Raw genomic sequence first — 23,818 nt, 5'->3', positions numbered from 1 at the left:
ACACAAAAGCAAGCAGCTCCCTGTGGCCGAGGATGAACTCCGAGTGACCCTTAATTTAAGTTCAGTGTTGTTACTTGATCCCACTGACTCCCAGCGACCCCGTGTGTCAGGGGATGGAATTGCTCCAGAGGCTTTTCTGGACTGCAATGGTTTAAAGCTGTGGTTCCCAACCTTCCTCATGCCTCCACCTTTCATACACTTCCTCATGTGGTGGTGGTCCCCCCCAGCCATGAACTTATCTTCGTTGCTGCTTCATCACTGTCATTTTGCTACTGTTATGAATCTTGTGATGTAAATATCTGATATGCAGGATGTATTTTCATTGTTACAAATTGAACATAATTAAACATAATTAAAGCATGGAGATTAATCACAAAAGGATATGTTATTATATATTGAGAAATATTTGTTTTCTGATGGTCTCAGGCGACCCCTGGGAAAGGGTCGTTCGACCCCCTAAGGGGGTCATGGCTCACAGGTTGAGAACCACTGGTTTAAAGGGTTTACCGGGAAGGTTTCCAGAGCAGATTGGTTTTTGACTCCAAGATTCTGGCACCATGCAACATCCCCCCCCCCCTCCTCCTCCTCCTCCTGTGTTTCTTGTTTTTCTGTCCCTTCTTGCCTTCTGAATGTTGTCCTTGAGTAAATGCTACCATTTGAAGTCAGCTGGTGGATTATTCAAAGGAGTGCCTATCTCTCTGGGGTTGGAGTTCCCTATTGTCTGGTTGGAAACGAAGGGTTGCGGTAAATTCAGTTCTGAACCCAAAGGGGGGTGGCTAAGGGTCATAGTCTAGGGCAGCAGTTCTCAACCTGTGGGTCTTCACCCCTTTGGGGATCAAATGACCCTTTCACAGGGGTCGCCTGATCCATCACAGTAGCAAAATGACAGTGATAAAGTAGCAACAAAAATAATTTTATGGTTGGGGGGGGGGTCACCACAACATGAGGAACTTATTAAAGGGTTGAATCATTAGGAAGGTTGAGAACCACTGGTCTAGGGGGTCCCATCAGATTTTTTTTGGTCATTTTATTGGGGGCTCATACAACTCTTATCACAATCTATCCATCCATTGTGTCAAGCACATTTGTACATTTGTTGCCATCATCATTCTCAAAACATTTGCTTTCTACTTGAGCCCTTGGTATCAGCTCCTCAGTTTCCCCTCCCTCCCCACTCCCCCTTCTCCCATGAACCCTTGATAATTTATAAATTATTATTTTGTCATATCTTACACCATCCAACGTCTCCCTTCACCCACTTCTCCACTATCCATCCCCCAGGGAAGAGGTCATATGTAGATCCTTATACTCTGTCCCCCCTTTCTCCCTCACCTTCTCTCCACCCTCCTGTCATCAGATTTTTAAAAACAATCTTACTGAGACATAATCCATATGTCATACAATTTAATAGCTTAATCATATCGAAAATTATACAATTATTACCGCATTCAGTGTTAGAACATCTTCTTTCATTATTAGCTCCCCATTCCCCCCCCCACCTCCCCTGATAGACCCCCAAGAAACCATGAATGCAGTTACTATCTCTATAGACTCACCCAGGCTGGATCTCATGTAGTGAGAAACATACCATATACACTCAAGTATAAGCCAACCTGAATATCAGCTGAGGCACCTAGTTTTACCACAAAAACGGCATTGAAAAATGTACTGAAAAACTCGGCTTATACACGAATATATACAGTATAAAAACCCAAGACCAAGAAACAGAAAGGCTAGCAACACTAACAAAATAAAATCGAGGAAAATCTCCACAGAACAGCAGAAAATATTAAAAACTAGAACAAATGTAAAATGGGCAGAAGGGAGCTCAAATGATAGTGTGTTAAATGTACACATAACTGCATCTGCCACAGTCCACTTTCCCCTGCACCCTGCATGAGAGCAAGGCTGGCACATCCCTGGTCTATGGCCCGAGGGGACTCACTGAAGGCTTAATCTAAGCATATGTCTTCTTCACTTAAATTTTTAAAAATCTGATACATTTAAAAGGGCCAAAAAGGGAATCAGATAAGATGTTCCATTGGATTTTTTTTTTTCCAGTTTCTGGAAAGACTTTATTTTGGGAGTGGGGACAGGGGAGCACGGCACTCAGTCCTTCTTGGCAGCAGCCTTCCTCATGGCAGCCAGCACGTTGCTCAGCTCCTCTCTCTTCCTCTTGGCCCGGATATGTGTGCCCACCCGCTTCTTGATGAACTTCAGTGCCCGCTTGTCCTTGGAGACCTTGAGCAGCTCCATGGCCCTTCGCTCATAGGGTGCGAAGCCGCACACCTCCCGGATCATGTCCCCCACGAACTTGGTGTGCTTGGTGAGGCGCCCGCGGCGGCAGCTGTGCCTTGGCTTGCTCACGTTCTTGGTCACCTTGTGGCCCTTGTCGAGGCCCACAGCCATAGGGTAGCACACAGCCATGGCTGTGACTCTTCAATGGGTGCCGTGGCGGAAGCCTATTGGATTTTTTTAAATGAGTTTTTTTCCCACATCTTTCCCCCACTATCTAGGATCTAGACCTCATCTTTGATGGGTCAGTGGTAGAATTGGCTATAATCTTTTTTTTAAAATTATTTTATTGGGGGCTTATACAACTCTTATCACAATCCATACATACCTCAATTGTGTAAAGCACATTTGTACATTCGTTGCCCTCATCATTCTCAAAACATTTGCTCTCCACTTAAGCCCCTGCCATCAGCTCCTTATTTTTCTCCTCCCTCCCCATTCGCCCCTCCCTCATGAACCCTTGGTAATTTATACATCGTTCTGTCCTATCTTACACTGTCCCATGTCTCCCTTCACCCACCTTTCTGTTGTCTGTCACACAAAGAGGTTATATGTAGATCCTTGTAATTGGTTCCCCCTCTGTCCCCCGCCCTCCCAGTATCACCACTCTCACCACTGGTCCTGCAAGGATCATCCATCCCATTGCACCGACTGGATTGTCTCTCCCCGCGACCCTTCTGTAAGGAGGTATTCAGTGTCCTACAGATGGGCTTTGGGTCCCCACTCCGCACTCCCCCTCATTCACAATGATATCATTTTTTTGTTCTGATGATGCCTAATACATCATCCCTTTGACACCTAGTGATCACACAGACTGGTGTGCTTCTTCCATGTGGGCTTTGTTGCTTCTGAGCTTGATGGCCCCTTGTTTACCTTCAAGCCTTTAAGACCCCAGACCCTGTATCTTTTGGTAGCCAGGCTCCATCAACTTTTTTCATCACATTTGCATATGCATATGCTTTGTCTTCAGCAATCCTGTCGGGAAGGTGAGCATCATGGAATGTCAGTTGACTAGAACAAAGTATTCTTGCATTGAGGGAGTAAGTACTTGAGTGGAGGCCCAATGTCCATCTGCTACCTTAATACTAAACCAAAAATATATGCACATTGATATATAATATATACACCTTTAGACCTCTATAAATACCCTTTGCCTCCTAGCTCTTTCCTCTATTTTTACTCTCCTCTTGTCCCACTATCATGCTAAACCTTCATTTGCATTTCAGTAATTCCTCTTGGTTACATTACCCTTGATCACACCCTCCTATACCTTCCTCACCACCAATTTGCATCACTTGTTGTTCCTTTGTCCCTGGGTTTGTTAACACCACTTCCTATCCCCCTACCTCCCTCTCTCCCATGTCAACCCAGAACTGTCTGTCCCGTTGTTTTCTCTTCCAGATTGTTCATCTAGCCTGTCTTTTTCAGACAGACCTGTGGAGATGATAACATGCACAAAAATAAGAGAGCTAAACCAAGCAACAAAAGAAAACAAAACAAAGCCAATGACAAAATAAAACCCACATCTATGATGCTCACCTTCCCAACACAACCGCTGAAGACAAAGTGAGTGAATAAGCAAATGTGGTGAAGAAAGCTGATGGAGCCCGGCTATCAAAAGATATAGCATCTGGGGTCTTAAAGGCTTGAAGGTAAACAAGTGGCCATCTAGCTCAGAAGCAACAAAGCCCACATGGAAGAAGCACACCAGCCTGTGAGATCACGAGGTGTCAAAGGGATCAGGTATCAGGCATCATCAGAACAAAAAATCATATCATTGTGAATTGGGGCAGGAGGAGTGCAAAGTGGAGACCCAAAGCCCATGTGTAGGCCACTCGACATCCCCTTACATAAGGGTCGCAGGGAGATGAGCCAGTCAGGGTGCAGTGCAGCACCGATGAAACATACAACTTTCCTCTAGTTCCTAAATGTTTCCTCCTCCCCCACTATCATGATCCCAATTCTACCTTACAAATCTGGCTAGACCAGAGGATATGCACTGGTACAGATAGGAACTGGAAACACAGGGAATTCAGGGAGGATGATCCCTTCAGGACCAGTAGTGAGAGTGGTGATACTGGGAGGGTAAAGGGAGAGTAGGTTGAAAGGGGAAACCGATTACAAGGATCTGCATGTGACCACCTCCCTGAGGGACAGACAATGGAAGAGTGGGTGAGGGGAGACATTGGACAGAGCAAGATATGACAAAATAATAATATATAAATTATCAAGGGTTCATGAGGGAGGGGAGAACGGGGAGGGAGGGGAAAAATAAGCTGATGCCAGGGGCTTATATGGAGAGCAAATGTTTTGAGGATGAGGGCCATGAATGTACAAATGTGCTTTACACAATTGATGTATGTGTGATAATGATAAGGGTTGTATGAGCCCCTAATAAAATGATTTTTTAAAAATACCAACCACATCACAATAAAAAGGAAAAGTTGGCAGTTCAAGGACTGTTTGTTGGCCTTTAGGAGTGTTTTCTGGTTGAGTCTAATGGGGCGCCAAGTCCTGGCCCCAAAGTCTATTTTTGGTATTCCCTGGGGACTTCGTTGTTCCCCTTGCTGTTCTGTTGCACACCCTTAATGTTTTGCCTCAGTGTGGTGGGGTCAGATTGGGCACCATTCCCACACTGTCTCCAGTGTTGTCCCCTGTAGGGCTATGGGTCAGTGAGGGATGTCATGTCTCATAGTGGAGCCGGCCTCTGAGTGGGAATCTTGTCAAGGCTTGGTGGGCCAGGATGTGCTCCACTCTCTTCCTCCCCCTTCGTTTGCTCCCGAGTGCTTTGATCAGACATGCCCCTCTCCCTGAGCTGCAGCTTCAGTGCTGTCCTCTGAAATAAATTCTTCTAGAGGATGGGGCAGCTGTCCACGTAGTTGGGATTGGAGCCAGCCCCTCGGCTATAATCTTTATGGACGTGGTGATCACAGGTCTGTCCTTCTTGGGTGCCCGATGGCTATGCTCAAACACCAGCCTGTAGTTGAACACCTTGGCACCACCCACACGTTTGCTCACAGGTGTGTCTGTACACTTACCAAGAGGGGGCAGTCTTATCTGGGCATGGGTCCTGGAGGCCCGCCACCCCAGTCTGGCTCTGGATTCTGAGGTTAGCAGATGGCGGAGAATTCCCCTTTGGCCTCCCAGCAGAAGACAGAAAAGCAGGTGCTGTGACCTCATGCCACTTCATCTCACAAGTCCCTGGTTACAGGCCTAGAGATGGAGATGGCAGAGCCAAACTTGGATGGGCTTGTTTTCTCTCGTGGGCAAACATCACTCCTTTGTCTGGGCAGGTAGCAGCTGGCCGGGCAGCCTCCCAAGATGTGACTTCCTGTAAGGGTGCGGGTGAGCACGCCTTCCTGTCCCTCCCCGTGACTGTGGCTCCAGCTCCTGTTCCAGGCCCATACCCAACTTCCATCCTAACCTTGTCCTTGGCCCCAGACTACACCAGATTCATTTTATCCCCTCCGCTCTCCCCCAGGGCTCAGCAGCAAGGCACTGACTGGATCCACTTCGAGGGCTGACTCTTCTGGCTGCCTAGCCCTCACACCAGCCCACTGCGGGTCCGACCTCACTCTTGTGGGCAGCCAGCTGGCAAAGGCATTTTCCCCTCGGGCTCTCTGCCAAGGAGGCAGTCTGTCTTAGCAGCAGCAGCAGATAGCTGTGAGGAGCTCAGGCTCAAAAGAAGCATCGGTGGATGGGAGAGGTATTGGGGACCAATGGGTGTCAAATGAAGCTTGAGGGGGAGTCACCCAGGGAGGGAGAGGCGAGTAAAGCTGGAGGCCCAGGCACCAGACCTCTGGGCCAGGGGTCTTTAAGAGAATGGACAGCGAGGGCAGGGTCTGTTTCAGTAGAGTAACAGTGCACTCTCTTGCCCCAAGTGATCAGGGGGCAGCCCAACCACTGGCAACCCCAGGCTCGGCCTTGTACAGCAGCCTGAAGGCTGTCCTGACAAGCTCGGTTGCATCCCAAATCCAGGCTTGGGGTGTACCCTGGCCCAATCAACAAGTCTGAGCCCGCCTTCCACACCCACCTGGCCACCTTCAGTAGGGACTTGAGGGTCTCCAGTGGAGTGCCTGCAGGTAGAGATAGCCATCTCTACCCCCAGCGGTACACCCATCAGAGGTACACTCCGGAGCACCCCCAGGACACCAGTCTCTGGTGCCATCCCCCATACATATAGAGAAGAAAACCACAAGGCTGGGCTGGTTTTGGAGTTTTTATTGGAGGGGCAGAAAAAATTCAGCATGTCAGTCTCTGTCACTTGGGGCATGGGGTGGGCCTCTCATGGAGAAACCTTGAGAGCCAAGAACAAGCCGGGCTGGGGGCTGCTCAGCCAGCACTCCCACCCACCACGGCCACGTGTTACAAGTTTCGGTGGGCCAGACTGGCTCCTGCCTTCCCTGGGCTGGCTTGCAAGTGGCCCTAAGAGAGTAACCCCGTGGACCTGCCATCAGAGAACCAGGGCTCTGTGGACTGGGGCCCACTGTGGGGTGGGGGGCAAATGCCAGGGTTTGGTCCCTGAGGACAGCCAGGGAAGGGCTCCAGCTGCACCAAGTGCTGGGACTGTTCCCCAAGGGCGGCCAGGATTCTGCACTTGCAGCACTGACAACAAAGGGTGGCTTGCCTGGAGAGCTTGAGACAGTATTGGGCATTTTTACTACAAATGTGTGGTGTGTTAGAGGACCAAAATTCGCTTTCACCTTCAAATGAAGAGGCGGGTGGGGGGTTAGCCTGTACACTGCCTGCCCCTAATGTCCCCAGGACTCAAACAGCACCACCTGCCTGGCATACTTACCGTGGGGCCCACAGGGAACAGGCCGAGTTACAAGTTGGTCAGCCCCAGAGAGACCATGTATCTTTGTGGGTTTCCACAGGATCTAGTCCCTCCCGACTGGTCCAGGAGGGCAGGCGCCAGGGGCTGACACAGACCAACCAAACCCACAGGCCTCTTTTTCCAGGATAATCCCAACACACCAGCTTTCGGAAAGACACCAACATTCACATCCTTACAAGCTTCAGCGGATGATAAATTCTAAGGTCAATTTTTATTTCTACAAAAAAAAGGCAGTCAAAACAATATAAAACACATCAAGAGGGTCTCACGGGAGTGAGCTGTAGGTGGAAGGTGGATTTCGGCAAAGGCTGTGGGTCCCAAGGGAGCAGGGAAGCCACCTTGTTCCTGGGCCGGCCAGCTCCTGGAGAGTCGGCAGGCGTGGCACCGACTCCAGGCCAGTGCCATGTAAAGCGGAGTCCCACCACGTGTGAGTCCGCAAAGGACTGAGCTGAGTCGAGGTGGGACAGAGAGGGGCTGCTGTGGCTCCGTGCCCGGTCAGACAGAGCTTGGTGACAGGTGCACTTGGGGGTTCCACGTGGACTTTGCGGCTTCAGCTTCGTCTGCAGGGCTGCAGTGAGCAGGGCTGCCCTGGGGCTTGACGTGCATTCTCTGGTGAGGCGTACGGGGGTCTTCCTCGGGCCCACAGGCCTCTTGCTGTGGGTTTCCCCCAGCAGGCCGGGGCCAGGCCAGAGGTGTCAGTCACAACCCAGGTAGCGAGGGTCAGCTCACAGAACCAACATCCGGGTCTCATGGGCATTTTTTTTTAAACATAGAAGTTGGGCTTCCCTCTTTTTTTTTTAAATCCCCAACAAGGGGAGTAGGGTGTGTGTTTGTGTGTGTGTGTGTGTGTGTGTGTGTGTCTTTAAGGATGCTATATAATGGAGCCGGGAAGACTAGAACCGACTCCCACGCCAGGCAGTGCACCACGGAGGAAAGGCCAGGCGAGTGCCAGCTGTACCTGAGGTGGTGGCGGCGGCAGCCTGGGCCTGGGCGGTGAACAGAAGCAGACACAAAACTGAAGGCAAGAGTGTGGGGTTGGGAGACGGACAGGGGCGGGGGTAGGGCCAATCACTATCTTTTTTTCCTTCCCCTTTAAAAAAACAAAAATAAAATCTCAGGGGCTACTGGCTGTCAGTTGGAGCTTCTGGGTGAATTTGGACAAAAAGAGACACCATTTCTTTTTGAGGAGGATGGAAGCAGTGACTTTAAAACAAAGAGCAGGAGGAGAACATGGTAAAGTTTAATCCTTTCGTTACAGGCTGTCTAGACCACTTTTGATTAAGAAACTGTAGAAAGTTAGTGACTGCCACAAGCGGACGCCGGGCGGTGGCGCGTGCGTCAGTTCTCCACAGAGTCCTGCTTTGCGGGGGAGGGGGTCTGAGTGCACTGCTGGGGTCTCCGCTCACACTCGCTGCAATCAGCCGCGGCAGATTTTAGTCCACAGGTCGCTTTTCCCCGTATTTCTTTGTAAACTCTTCGGCGTTCTTACAGAATTTTTTACGGTCCTTAGAGTACTCTTCGGCTAGGTCGGCCCGGAGTGGGTGTTCAGGCTGGGGGTCGTTGACCAGGGCTATGAGGGACTGGATGACTGCCGAGAAAAGGACACGGGAGCAGTGTTTAGTGCTGCCCGGGAAGGGCCTCCGCCATCCCAGCTGCTGCCTCCCATTCACCTACGCTCTCACCTCTGCGCTCAACGCCATCTCCCGCTGTGACGGCCAACACCCCTCCCTCCTGACCTGACCCCCACCCTACATGGACAGGCCCAGCTTCTCAAGGGGACCATGCCTGGCTCGGGCAGTTCTAGACAAGCTACTGAGTGGGCACACACAAGATGCGGGCAACCCAGTCTGTAGAAAAGCCCATTCTTGAAGACACCCCTAAGAGCTTCTGAACCGACTGCTGGTGAACAAGTCCCAGCAGCATGGGAACGGCCATTTCTACAGGTTGACGGCACACCGATGGCTCCAGGCGGGGTCCAAAGTGCTGGCCAGCTAGAAGGGCAGCCTAAGCTAGGAGACCATTTCCAAGGGCCTGGGGGCAATGTGGGGGCCACAGTGGGCATGAACTCAGCCCCCTTGCGCCCTTCCTTGGACACACACATCCCACACACCCCCTCCCTCTCCTCCCTCTACCAGGGTCATGCTCCGTCCACTCTGAGATGGGAAAAGCCCAAAGCCCTTGGCAAAGGCACCACCATTAAAGGCAGGGCTTCTCTGTGGATTAAAATAGACTTTTCAGAAGAAGAAAAAAAATAAAGGTACTGCTGACCGCCCTGACCCTGCCTAGGAATACCGAGGGGAGGCGGGTGCCTGCCCAGGGCTGGAAGGGTGGGGAGACCCGTCTGCGGCAGCCTGCTTCTCCAATTCACTGTGGGCATGCCCGGACTCTGGCTGCCACACAGAAGGGATGTTTCTCTTTGAAGACTGATCCTTCTGTTTTTAATTCCTGCCTAGCTGAGCAGGAATCCTGGGTGGTGCAAACAGGTGAACTTTTAGCTTGGCATGAAAAGGTTGACAGAGTGCAAATTCACCCAGAAACACCTTTGAAGAAAAGTCTGGCGACCCATTTCTGAAGGATAAACCACGGAAAACTCTGTGAGGCAGTTCTACTGACATACATGGCAGCGCCTAGATCACAGTCAACATTGGTAAACCCAAAAGGGAGGAGTGTGTGGCCAACTGCCTCCTCTCCATGACACGAGAACTGGATGGGTACTATTCCGGAACGTTTTGGTCAAAGACCCCATAGTTGAATCCTGCTCAAAAGTGGGGAGAAATGCAGAACAGTCTCAAGTTCTCAGCAACTCCAGACTGTGGAGCCGTGAAGGCTGGCTCTGGAACTACTACTGAGGCACTCGTTAGTTAGCCCCAAACTCTCCCTTAAAATCCCCTGAAAGCCGAACAACAAAAATTAGTAATAGTTCAGTAATGCAAAGAACGCCTGCCTTGAGTGTGATACTCCTTTGAAAGACCCCATGTGCAGGGGGACTGCAACAGCAGTTGGAAAGGGTTGGACAGGAGGAGCCTTTGAAAGACCCCATGTGCAGGGGGACTGCAACAGCAGTTGGAAAGGGTTGGACAGGAGGAGCCTTTGAAAGACCCCATGTGCAGGGGGACTGCAACAGCAGTTGGAAAGGGTTGGACAGGAGGAGCCACTAAAAGGAGGGTGAGAACACACCTCGCAGAGGAGGACGTACACACCTGAATGTCACCGTGGTCACTGAACTCTACATGGAGAAATGGTGAGATTCAGGTAAATAAGTCAAATTAGACAAATAAAATTTCCAAGTGCGTAAGGCCTGCCTAAGCATACACACACTGCAAGACTCCCGGGCTGCACAGATGGCCCACGGGGCACATACCCAAATCTGAAGGAACCTCTGGTAGCCTCTCCCAAACCCCACCTTAGATCCCAAGCTCCTGCTCACTGGAGGGCACGCACACACACCAGCATGCAAACAATCCCTGCCTCACTAGACCACTCGCTGGGACCTCTGGCAGAGCCCCGCCGTCTGAGGGTGGTGAGGGCAGCTCTCTTCTATGCTAGGCACCCACTCAACGCAACACTAGCAGGCAATGATTCAGATGCAATTGCTCTCCTAAGGGAGGGACCTCCTGGAAGCTGGCGCTGGATCAATTAACCCCCCTGAGCCCCCCTGGTGGCGTGCTGGCAGCAGTGGGCCCTGGGTTATAAGACTGACAGTCGTGGTGACTCCATCGCAGGCTGTTAAGAGAGCACATCTCCTCCGCGGCAGCGGGCAATGGCTAACGACTGGGAAGGCCTCTTCGTGTAGTGAGGACTGTAGCTGTCCCGGCGGCCTAGTGGTTATGAGGTGGGCTGTAACCCCAGGGTCAGCGGTCTGGAACTGCCAGCCTCTCTGGCGGGAGAAAGACACAGCTGTCTACTCCCATAAGGAGTTCGTCTTAGAAACACACAAGGGCAGTTCGACCTTGGCCCACAGGGTCGCTATGGATCAGAATCAACTCGATGGCAGGGAGTTTGGAGACATTTGTCCAAATTCCTGGAGGGGACCACTGAATTCATCCTTTGCTCCTGCAGGTGGCGTTTCAGTCTCCCAGGGGCCCCACACTCAACTTCTGAACTGGACACTCCCGGGGTGCCTGCCTCCTTCCTTCCCATTCAGATAGTCTGTGTCACCCCTTGAAGCCTAAATATCTCCAGTTCAGGGTCTGCCATCCCCAGCCACTGGCCCTGGCCTGGGAGGACTGACATGATACCTCTGAGCTATGGGGCTTCCAGTACACAGCTGGTGATGATTGGAAATGCACACACCAGACCACTGTTTTCTAGCTTTTACTGATGGCAACTTTTCCCCGCCAAGCAACACACCCTCCTCCTCTGCCTGCGTCGTCAGCCCTCGTGCCTTTCCCACCACAGGGAGCCCCACATGGGGCTGCTGTCCCCTCCCTAAACCCTGTGCCATTCAATTCCGAGTGAGGTGAGGTTCTGGCTTCACCTTCCAGGGGTGCCAGGGAAATGATTTATTTATATCACCCGTGGCTTCTGTGATTCACCATCTCAGGGTTCCCCCATGTGGGTCAGAGGGGAACTGTGCTCCACAAGGTCCTCAGGGGATGATCTTTCAGAAACAGACTACCAGGTCTTGCCTCCAAGGTACCTCTGGGTGAACTCCACAACCCCCACCTTCTGAGGAGCAGCTGATGCTATGAAGAGTCTACACTGCAGGGCACTCTGGTTGGAACCCACTGTGGTCTAAGCAGAGCTTATATTGGCTCATTCACTGCCGTAGAATTGGTGCGGAATCATACCGACCCTACAGGATGAGATAGAACTTCCCTGTGGGTTTCCAGATGGTGAATGTGGGAGTAGAAAGTTCTCCCTTTCTCCCAAGGAGCAGCTTGTGGTTTTGAACTACTGACCTGGAGGTTAGCAGCCTAACATGTAACTACGATGCCACCAAGCCACCCCCAAATCTGAGTTAGAGTTCTACCCAAAGCCCTCAAGGTAAGAAATAAAATCCAGACCAGCACATAACAACGTCCAGCCACTCCCAGGGGCTAACGGGCAGGGCAACCACTACACGGACTCCTGGGACACGGGTGCACCTGGCCATAGCCTGCTCCTGGGAGTGCCAAGCCCTGTGTCCTTATCTGGGCACACACCATAGAGCCTGCTCCCTGATCCTGCCTTCCTAGCACCCACACAGCCACGTCCTAGCGCCCTTCTTTTAGCTGGGAAAGTCTGTTCCAATGACCTCTTCTTCCTTCAAGTCCAAGTGCTGCCTGTGCCACAGGAGAGCTCCTCAGACATTGTCCATAACCCCCCCAGCCCCCTTCACTGTACCTGGGGGCAACTTCCCCCCAACCCCCCGCCCCTTACTCCCAGACGCGCTTGCCTCTGCCCCTCCATGGGCTCGGAGCACGAGTAGGGCCTCCCCAGGGATGAGCCGTCCAGCATTCACATGAACTTCCAGGTTGGACTTGCGGAAACCAGACCCTGCTCCACAGGAAGGACGCCGAGCACCACCTCACCCCCACCCCGACCCCACCCCCAATCCCTTCACCCCCAGGCAGCTTCCCCCAAAGGTGTCAACTGAGGAAGCAGTACAAAGCCTGCCCCACCTTGGTCAGTTTTGGTGGCTGGCTTCCAGTTTTCAGCGCTAATCACGGGCAGGCAGACCTGCCCCTTCTCGTCGATGTTCGGGTGGTAGATCTTTGTTTTAAAGGTGATCTTCGGTGGTTTGAAGGGGTACTCTGCTGGAAAGTTGATTTCAATTCTGAAGGCCCCCTTATCATAGGGAGGGTTGTCCTGGAGGGGAAGAGAAGAGAACAACATCAGCACCCCCACTCACCGGCGGCGCATAACCCAGCCGCCGTCAGGAAGCATTCCCAGACCAAGATGCGGGCTCACTGATGCGGAGATGAGGCGGAGGCCAGCGCGCAGGCCCCACCCAAACAGACCCCACAGCCCTAGACGCCACAGTGGGTTGTGACTCCCCAGTAACCCAGGGAGAGGCAGCGGGGTGGCTGCGGGGTGCTCAGCTGCACAGAACACGCTGCCTCGTCTCACTTCTGCCGAGTGGCTATGACCTGCTGTCAGCCCTTTCAGTTGGCAGCTGAGCACTTAACTGGTGCCACCAACGCTCCTCAAAGGGCACACTCAAACTCTCTCTGCCACAGAGTTGACACTCGCAGCAAGCAACCTTAAAGACAGGGTAGTGCTGCCTCGTGGGTTTCTGAGGCTGCAACTCTTTACGGGAGTAGAAATCCTTGTCTTTCTTCTCCAGGACCCATGGGGGCCATAAATAAAGGCTGGCCCAGCACTCGAGGATCCCCGACGGTGGAGTGGTTACACACTGGGCTGTGGTCCACACATAACCAGTAGCTCTGCATGTGCTGGGCTTTCTCCTCCCATCAGTTAGTCTCGGTAACCCACAGGGGCCACTACGAGTCAGCATCGACTCGACAGCAGTGAGTTTGAGGCTTTTGGGGGGCCCAACACACCACTGTGCTTGCCAACAAGTGTAGAGGTGGCCTGATCTCACACCCTAGCCAGCTTTGTGACCTCAGGGAGGAACTGATGGCCAGGCAGGGCCTCGAGGCACCCCCACCAAAGATCTAGCCCTGGGAGCTAAGAGTTGCCCCAAGAATGTGCCCTTCCTCGTGCCTTGCACACCAGGCTAATGGAGGCCCTGCTGACTGTGCTGTGCTTGGCCCTTTGGGGTCTGCCCAGGTCACACCCAACCCAAAGCAATCACAGCCTGGTTTCTCAGAGACGCGGGCCCCACCTCTGCTGGCAGGGGCCTGAGTAGAAAAAACAAAGCGCAGGTGGGCAGGAATGCAAAATCATGCAGCTGCCTGCGGGGGATGCTGCGTGGTTCTCCACAAAGCTAAATCCGAGACCACCGGACCAAGCAACTCTATCCCTGGGTTTATAACACAAGACTGCAAAAGCTTGTCAGCAAGGACGCCAACAGATCCGTGTACGATACAGTTCACTGCAGCACTAGTCACAAATGCCTCCCTCTCCCCCACCAAAATAAAACTCACTGCCTTCAAGTCCATGTCCGTTCACACGACCCTATAGGACAGGGTAGAATTGCTCCTGCGTGTTTCCGGGGCTCTAACTCTTTATGGAAGTAGAAAAGCCCAACTTTCTCCTGATGAGTGGCTGGTGATTTCGAACTGCTGACCTTGCAGTTCACAGCCCAACGCGTAACCACTGCCCACACCATCAGGGCCAGTAAGTATGAAAAGATACACGTCCATCAATGGATGAACAGATAAACTAAATGTGGGACACACATACAATGGAACAGAACTGGGCTAGTGGGAGAACTGAGGGTTGATAGATGTTACAATATGGCTGGAATGTGAAGACGAAGACATGATGAGTCAACTCTTCAAACACAGAAGAACAAATATAAAATCCTGCATAAAGTAGGTGTTATGAAGGGAGCACTGGGTCGAAGAAATCACACTGACTAAGGGTTGCACTGCCCAGTCAATTCATGTAATTGCTGTAGGTTCTAACGGCATAATAAGTGAATTGACAAAAGTGTTCTTTACCAAGCCTGCTTATTCATGATGAAAAACCTTCCAGAATCTGGCTCCTTGGTTTGGAGGTACAGGGTCATGGTTTCAAGGGACAGTGCAGTTAATTGGACTAATAATGTGTTCAGTGTTTCTATTCTCTCTCTCTCTGTTTGCTTGGTGCCTGGGGCCTTATAATTTGCAAACTGCTATTCAAGGACTGGACTCTATTCCAATGAGCAAGAAGGGAAGTCAGGGGTCGGAGGAAATGGAATGTGTGGCGAATTGCCTCCTTTAACAATAATCTCCTTTGCTGTGAGACAAGAACTGGATGGTGCCCAGCTACTGTCACTGAACACTTTGATCACCGTGATTCTAAGAAAAATCCTAATCAAAAGAGGGAACGCAGAAATTAATACTCAATTCTCAAGGACTCCATTGAGGCTGAATGAACACCTGAAACTACTGCCCCTAAACCACAAACACCCCCTTCGTAACACTAAACAATAGTTTAGCTTAACCAGTAAGGGACATCTGCTTCTTCAGCATTATCTTGAGGACCCTGGAAACAAGATGCACCACAGCAGCGCGACTGGAGCCGCCCGCCAAGGTCCGGCCAGGTCCAATCGGGAAATGTGCCCTCAATAGGTGCCGCCACACTCAAGGATCTCGGCTTCATCAAGGTGGACTAAGTGATCTTTGAATGGATTATCCAAGACAGCTACCCGACAGAAGAAATGATATTTTAAAAGTCTGGAGAAAAAAAATAAAAGAATGACCTCTTTGAGATCAAACTGACAACAGCAATTCAAAAGCTTAGACAAAGGCTCAAGTAGAAAGCAAATGTTCTGAGAATGATGAGGGTAACAAATGTACAAATGTGCTTGACACGATTGATGTATGTAAGGATTGTGATAGGAGTTGTACGAGCCCCAATAAAATGATGAAATTAAAAAAAAAAAAGATTATAGACAGGAAACCTCAGGGGCAGGGAGATGGGGAGAAGCACAACTTGGAAGGGAAGGACGAGGTTGGATGTACAAACACAAAGCATGTCCTTGTCACTCAACTACATGCGCACAACTTATGTACGCTCTGCTGCTGTATTCCACCACGAAAATAAGTGATGCAGCAGCGATGGAGAGGAGAGCGAGCAGACATGCGTGCCCATGGCAACACTATGCACACTAGCTAGCGGGTGGAACCATCCACAGATGGTGAGTAAACAGCCTCCCCAACAATGGGCTGTGTTATCAGGCATCTAGAGAAAGGAAGCGCTGATACACGTCAGGACAGGGGTGACCCTGGAAGACGTGACGTTGCGTGAAACAGGCAACTGTCAATATTGTGTCGCGATATCCACATGGAATACCTACAACAGGCAAATGCATCCCCAAAGAAGGGGCCACACTGCTCCAGTAGAGGCAGTTTCGCTGTGAACTAGCTCCACTTGACAGACACCCACCCACCCCTGTGAGGGAAGTGTCAGGGGAGTAGAGACTTGGGGTCCAGAAGGAAATAGAGATGTTAGTGGGCAGACCGTTTCCCTCACCGTGTTCTCTCTCTCTCTCTCTCTCTCTCTCTCTCTCTCTCTCTCTCTCTCTCACACATACACCCTTACATACGGATGTGGGAAGCCTGAAATCTTCAGGAAACAGAACTTTCTAGAAAACTGTCCAGAGAAGGACCTAAGTGGCAGCTGCCTCCTCTCAGGCCTTCTTCTGTGTATTCCTACTCTAAGCCACCCTCCACGTATTGACAAGAGTTAGACCCACTAGGCATTTCCAAGGAGTTATTGCGAGGACTTTTCTTTTTAAAGGGAGACTTCACCACCCCCTACTCCAAGGGAAATAAAAACTCCACCTCATTTGCACTGCTTGAGTCAAGCCAAAAATAGCACTCTTTTTGACTTTGGACTTGTGAAATCTGTTCCATTTCCCCTGTCGTCCACACTGTGGCTAAGACCCGCCAGGCCTGAGGCTCAACTTGAACATCTGGAGTGGGGGGGCAGTGGCTGCACCCGCAGAAGCACATGTGTTCCCGAAGGAGGTGGGCAGAGGGCTTCCTACCTTCTCACAGGCCCAGCCAGCCACAAAGACCCCGAGAAAGGCCAGTGGCACAGGCATGCACCTGCTGCATCAAGCCTGAAGGCACCCCGGGGAGCTCTGAGCACACTGGGTGACTTTGCAAAGAGTCCTAGCAGCATAGTGTGTGACATGTTGGGCTGCTAACCACAAGGCCAGCAGTTTGAAACCACCAAGCCACCCCTCAGAATAGAGAAAAGGCTTTCTACTCGGAGGTTTCCGGTCTCGGTTCTACCCTGTTCCGTCAGGTTTGTGCGTCAGAATCGACTTGATAGCAAGGAGTTTGGTCTTTTTGAGTCGCCTTTTTGCAGTGTGAGGTAATAGCTCAGAAATGGCAAAGGATGCGCCCAAGAGACCAGGTTTTGTTGCATAAACATATTAGGCAATGCTCCAGGAAATGGGCTCATGTGCAACGTTAAACTGCCACATTACGGGAGCATCACTAGCGGACAACTTTGCAGCCACGCTGTACTGGGAGGAACAGACGGTCCTTGGTCTCTGAGATTTGAGAGGTCTCTTGATGGGCCCCCAGAAAACCGCATTCACACTCAACATACCTACTGCCACTGAGTCGACTCTGGCTGACAGTGTGCATCTCTACTGGAGCAAAAAGCCTCCTTTCTCCCAGGAAGGCTCGTGGGTTTGAACCACTGCCCTTCTGTTTAGCAGTCTAATGCTTACCCAACAGTACCAATCAGGTGTAGTGGTTATGCACAGCAGTGATAAGCACAAGGTCGGCAGTTCAAAACCACTAGGCATCCTCAGATGAGGCTTTTGACTCCTGAGTAAGGAGTTGACACTCCCATAGGGGAGTTCTACCCTGCCCTATATGATGGCTAAGAGTCGGCATGAAGTCGCGTGGCGGCGGGTTTTGTTTGTTTTTAAATGGCTGAGCTCTGGTGGCACTCTAAGTGCTGGGAAGGCCAATGGTTCTAACTCATCAGCTGTCCCATGGAGAAAGAGGAGGCAGTCAGCTCCAGCATAAGATTTACCGCCTTGCCAATTCTCTCTTGAGTTGCTGAGACGGACTGGCTGATGACTGGATCGCCTCATTGTGTATGTCCTGGGGGACTACAGGCGTCCTGGTGGCATTGTGGTTGGTAGGGAGTTGGGCTGCTAAGCTGACGCTGAGTTGTTTGAAATGACTCGTTTGGGTTTGGGGATTGGCGTTGCTGCCAGCTGCCACCCGGGGGGCCCCAGACCCGTGGTAACCCCATCCAGGACAGGTTCAGACCACGCAACCATAGTGAATGTGCAGAAGTTGGTCACCAGGCCTTTCCTCCTAAACTGAAAGTTCCGCTGAAACCTGTTCGGTCTCATAGTAGGATGGAAGCCTCCACCGACAAACAGACTCAGAGTATGTGGGCTGGGTACCCAACCCAGGTCTCCTGTCTGGAAATGAGCTCCCTGCCGCCACACCACTGCACCCCTTCCAACCCAGAACCCAGCACTCAGACCTAACTTGTGGAGATTTTGAACTGCTGACCTTGCGGTTAGCAGTCCAACGTGTAACCACCTTTGGGTTAAGTGTTTTTCCCACTGGAAGGAAACAAATCAACTGGGACTGACCGTGTCACTGTGCTACTTGCCCTGTGGTCAAGCAAGGGGTGGGTTTCTAACCAGAGTCTGGGCTCTGAAACACCTGCCTCTGGGACCCTCCCCCGCCCTCCCACCCCCGGAGAAATGCCCAGCACCGCTACACATGGGCACCTCCGCACAGGTGGCATAAATGATGACCCGTACAGTCAGAGTGTGCCTTTAAAAATGAGAACAGGTGATAAGGGGCAGGGTTGGAGGCTCTGATACACAACCTTTGGGGCCATATACGTCAGCTGGCATCAAACAGTTCACAGAGAATGTCCGTCATCCGAGTCTGATGCTGGTCTCCAAAGCTTATGACCAGCCAGCTAAGTCACGACAATGAAGCTCCTCTGTCCAGAGCCAAGGAGAGTGAGAAAAACCGCACTCCCAGAAGCGATTCGCCATGGCTTCTTGGAGCCCGAGACCAGAGAACCAGTGCTGCCACTCCCAAATGCTTCCACAGGGGATATAAGGTGGGTGGTTCAACGCCGCCCCCCCCCCCGCCCCCGGCTGCTCCACAGGAGATAGATCGGGCTGACTGCTCTGGGGAAAATGTACAGCCTCGGAAACCCAGGGGGCACTTCTTGGCCCGATAGAGCAGCTAATAGCTAGAACACAGTAGGCTTGGGTTTTATAGCTTTGGTTCTCTTTTAAAAAACAGAATCAAAAATGCATGCATACAATTAAGAGTTTACATGAAGATGTCCATAAATGAAGGACTGAAAACCCAGAAAGCACCCCATGGTTCAATTTCCAGCCAAACAACAGGGTTTCTAAGAAGCGAGGGACACCTTAAAATAAACCACCCTTGGAGATCAGAAGGGCAGCACTGGCCCAAGGACACAGTTCCGAAGGTGAGGAAAAAGGGAGGAGAGCAAGCCAGTCTCACTGTAGGGAGGGCCATCAATGTGTAAGTGTGCATTACTGAATGGAGCACTGAGACCAGGAGTAAATCTGCCCATCTTCACCTCATTCACAATAAAGTTACAACTCCCGGGAAATAGCAATGACTTCAAGGGCCAACATGAGAGTGGGTGAGCTGATGATCATCTGATTAGTGATCACAGTCACTGGGTACCCGATGGAACAGCTCTAGGGACACCACAAGCTGGCACTGACTCCATGGCAGCAGGTTGGTCTGTCTTTTTTGTACCAACATCCTGGGTGTTGTACAGTTCCAGAACGTGTCACAAAGAGCCCAATCATCACAGTGTAAACGCCTAGCTCCTAATGGTGGAGGAGCCAGATGGCTGAGTGGCAGGATGGTGGTTGGTGTTTTCTTCTTTAGACTTCAGTTTTGAACTTCAGATTTAAACACATCTCTGTCCCCTGAGCCCTGGTGACTTAGTGGTTCTCAGCGTGGGGCTGTGATTCGACAGTCTGAAACCCCCAGACAGGGCGGGGCGTTCTACCCCCATAAAAGTGACAAGTCTCAGAAACTCACAGGGGCAGTTGTACCCTGCTCTACAGGGTCGCTATGAGTCGGTATCGATCCCATGGCAATGGGTTTGGTTTTGGGGGCACATCAATATCCGTCGCAGTACAAGCCATAAAAGCCACAAAGGAGAGAGACCCTGTACACACCCATCAACCGATGTCGGCACACAAAACGCGATCTATACAGACGCTCTGCTGTCGGTAAGGCCCTGACGGGAGATGCCCGCTGGAGTTCTGTTAAAAAGGAGCACCAGCCTTGCCCTCCAAACCAACTTTTTCCATGGCATACTAAAGTGTTGTTGTGTTGTTTAAGACCCCCTACAGAGACTCTAGGTGGATCCCTGTCCACCAACGGCAGAGACCCGTGTAGGCACATTGGAGGAGGAGGAACCGGAACCCTACGAGTGATGCTTTTGGGCTTGGCCCCTGGCAAGCCAGTCACAAAAGGACACATGACGACACGACACCCACCCCCTGGTATGAAGCAGATAACGACTTCCTCACAGTTACGAGGACCAGCAGGGAGAGGGCACCCGAGAGTAACTGCCGAGGCAGCAGTGGGTGAGCTGACGATCAAGGTGATGACGTGCAGAGAAGGAGCGCGCTCTTGGTCACACAACGTGGAAAATGCCACCAATGGCACTGGGCTGCACACATGGATGCTGTGCTGGTGACCATTTGGGGTGGGTCTATTACAGGGAGCCTGAGTTCCATGATCTGTTCTTTCCAGTTTCCCACCACCAGTTTGCAACCCCCACACATTCCCGCCACCAGAGTAGGTAGCACTAGTTGCCCATGACGGCTGCACCAGCAGGTGGAATGGCACGTATTTCGTCATAAATATTTTACCATGAGAAACAGGTGTAAGATGAATTCATCTGCACTGCCCTAGAGAAAGGTAAGGGTGCCCCCCAAAAGCACCTAGCGGCTTCCCCCTTCTGGAGGTCGCACTGCCTCCCCGCACAGACCAGCATTCGCTGAGAGGCCCAGAGGCCCAGGCACCGGGTAGGGACCAGGGCAGCAGGGGATGGCAGTGCAACCTCACATGCCCCTAGGCCTTAGGCAGTAACACAGGGAGGACAGGAGAGGTCATGTGGGTGTAGGCCCTCAAGGTACTGGGGGGTGGAGGGGGAGTGGGAGGCTGCCAAGTCCACCCTACAAGTATGGCCTCCAAGTGGGCCAGGCCAGCTCACAGGTTTCACTTAAACCCATCCCATTCACTCCACCATATCATTTTCCAAAAAAAGTCCACATAGGAGTCATTAGCTCCTTATGCCACATGCTGTTCCTAAACCCATCAGCTGGGCAGATGGACCTCCCCATCCCTCTTCTCAGCCCTTGGCCTTCCCCTACAGCAGGCAAGAGCTGGAGGCCTGGGCTGGCTCTCCCACAGGGGCTTGCCCATCTGTGCCTCAAGCCCCTTCACCTCCAGGAGTCTCATCTTCCAAATCAGCCAGGGAGTTAGCTCCCAGAGGCACACATTCTGAGCACTTGCCAACGGACCCTGGTGACACCATGGTTAAAGCACTAGACTACATCCAGCCCATAAGGTTGGCAGATGGAGCACCCGCGTTTGCTCTGCGGTAGAAAGAGGCGGCAGCGGCCTGCTGGCACAGAGTGACGCCTTTGAAACTGCCAGGGCAAAGCTGCTCTGTCCTCCAGGGAGGGGAGGCGGTGGGCAGAAATTGCCTCAATGGTGGATTTCTACTCAGCCACATTTGCTAAAAACACTGTGGAGTATGTCCTTCTGCGTGCCCCCCGTGATGCTGTCTGTCAGCTACAAATCTGATTTTACCATTCAAGTTCCAGAGACTTAAAAAGGTTGTGTCCTCCTGACCACCAGGGAGAAGAACTCGGTGCAGGACTCGGCTGGCCAAACAGCAGAAACAGCAGCAGCAGCAGAGGTGGCCTGGAGGTGATCTGGCCCACAGCGGGGTGGGCATGAGTGAGGGCAGGGTCAGAGGCTGGGGCTCGGGTGCAGACAACAGAAGGAGAAGAACAGGAGGAAGCAACGGCCTTCCACAGAGACCAGAGCTGAAAGTCCGGGTGACTGGAGACTGAGAGACGGCCAGGGTCCCCCACCCCGAGGGCACATGGGGCCATTCCAAGGGAGAAGCTGAGGAGGAATCCAGGATACCCCCACCCCACATGCAACCCTCACCTACGGTGCTGGAAGAAGGAGAAACCCAAGCATGAGCAGAAAGAGAGAAGAGACGAGAAGGACTCATGCTGGAGGGTAGCAGCAGCGACCAGCGGCTCCCTGGTGACAGGACAGTTGGCAGCCCCCAAAGAGGCACTGAGCGAGCGAGCGGGCAGACAGAGCTGAGTAAGGAGAGGCTTGGGGGTTTGGCGAGAGGGTGGAAAAGGCGAGAAGGAAAAGCCAATGTTAGGAGGGGAGCCCAGCCCAGTGGAGGGCAGAAGGCTGAAGGCTGGGTGGGCCTGGAGCTGAGGGGACACACACCGAAGGCACACGGCCCAGAAAAAGACCCTGGGGAGGGGGCAAGCGGGCCATGAGAACACAGGGGCATCACATGGTGATGGGAGCTGGGGAGACAGGGACGGATGGAAGGACCTGCACACGCACCAAGAAAAATGCCCAAGAAACAGGCACCCAGAGGGACAGAGACAAAAACGCAGAGCTGAGCAGGGTACAGAGAGAGGGGGAGACACGGGAGCCCATGCCATGTTCCCATCTCCTGAGAGACCTCGCTTGGCAAAGTGAGGTCAGACATGCAGAAGCTGGGGCAAACAGGAAGGACAGAGCACAGACACACATTTCTCCCCCAGGGGCTGCACTTCACATCTGGAGCACTCCAAGGGCTGCACCAAGACATGAACCCGAGGCCCCCAGCTGACAACCCCCTCCTAGCACCTGCTGCCTGCCTGGGTCAAGAGCCTCCTTGGGAGCCGAGAGCACGCAGGCCGGCAGCACCCCCCACGATCTGTCAGAAGGGGAGGAAGGGTTCAATACTCACAGGAACAATAAGCCCTTGCCAAGTCAATAAATTAGCTTCATCAACCTGGATGTTACGGAAGTTTTTCATTCCACATTTGCGGATTTCTTCAAGCTCCTGTTGATCAACAAAGCACAAAGGGGTGTCAAACAGCAGAAGGCACCACACAGTAGACCCCTCCTGACTCCCGGGGCAAGTCCTGCGGTGACACTGAGCGAGCAGCACCGCCAGTGAGGATGACAATGGGACAGCACAGACGGAGCCCGGGCAGGGTGAGGAAGCACAGAGCTCCACCGCCCACACTCAACACCAACAAGCCCCTCCAGCCCACCTACCCCTAAAGACCCACTGAACATGACACCTGCTCTCTGGGTCAGGGACCACTTCAGCCATCCTCAGCACCTGCTTGGGGTGGGGGGTGGAGCCTAATGTCTTCCAGACAGACTTCTTAGGCACCCACTGACCTGGCCTCAGATGTCGCCTGAGACCATGAAGAGGAATTCGAGGAGCAGGAGCAAGGGAGAGGCAGGCATCCGATGCTGGTGTGCGTACCAGAGGGACCCCCACCTCGGGGTGATGCACAGCAGAGGAGATCCCTTGAGCTGGGCAGGGGGGTGGAGCAATGGGAAGGAGAACTTGGCCCCAGCCTCAGTCAGCTTCCTCAGCTGCAACACCCAAAATAGGGGAAATAACCCTCCGATGTCACATTGCTTCTGACCCACAGTGGCTCTACACAGGGCTTCTGAGTCTGCCAATCCATGTGGGAAGGGTCTCATCTTTCTCCCTCAGAAGGGCTGGCAGGTTTGAACTGCGGAACTTGCAGTCTGCGCTTACACTACACCTAGAGTGGCGGACAAAACCCAGCCCACCGCCCTCTCCAACTCACAGAGACCCTACAGGACAAGGCAGAACGCCGCCTTAGGGTTTCTGAGACTGTCACGTGTCATGAGAGCTGATGGCCCCAGTCTTCTCCCGTGGGTCAGAACTGATGACCACTGCCACCAAGGAGCTTCCGAGGGGTGAATGACAACAGGAACTTGGGGTGAGGTCGTAACAGACCATTTGGCCCAAGTGAAGGGCTATTATTACACCGTCAGAGCTGCAAACACAGTTTCA

The 23,818-nt window shown here is 52.3% G+C and overlaps 1 protein-coding gene and 1 pseudogene across 1 annotated transcript in view; both read right to left on the bottom strand.

Moving 5' to 3' along the window:
• Positions 1 to 2,072: 2,072 nt before the first annotated feature.
• LOC142429133 (large ribosomal subunit protein eL36 pseudogene) lies at positions 2,073 to 2,442 on the bottom strand (annotated as a pseudogene).
• A 4,882-nt stretch (positions 2,443 to 7,324) lies between these two features.
• Positions 7,325 to 23,818, bottom strand: part of UBE2L3 (ubiquitin conjugating enzyme E2 L3) — a 30,343-nt gene continuing 13,849 nt past the window's right edge. Inside the window, exons 2-4 of the mRNA XM_075533604.1 lie at positions 22,724 to 22,819; positions 12,736 to 12,922; positions 7,325 to 8,720 (exon numbers count right to left, since the gene is read on the bottom strand). Coding sequence (XP_075389719.1) covers positions 8,566 to 8,720; positions 12,736 to 12,922; positions 22,724 to 22,819 — 438 coding nt within the window. The 3' untranslated portion in view covers positions 7,325 to 8,565. The remainder of the gene's footprint in view (positions 8,721 to 12,735; positions 12,923 to 22,723; positions 22,820 to 23,818) is intronic.

The sequence above is a fragment of the Tenrec ecaudatus genome, chromosome 16, assembly GCF_050624435.1.
Source record: "Tenrec ecaudatus isolate mTenEca1 chromosome 16, mTenEca1.hap1, whole genome shotgun sequence".
Lineage (NCBI taxonomy): Eukaryota > Metazoa > Chordata > Mammalia > Afrosoricida > Tenrecidae > Tenrec > Tenrec ecaudatus.
This window is presented reverse-complemented; position numbering and strand designations above follow the sequence as displayed.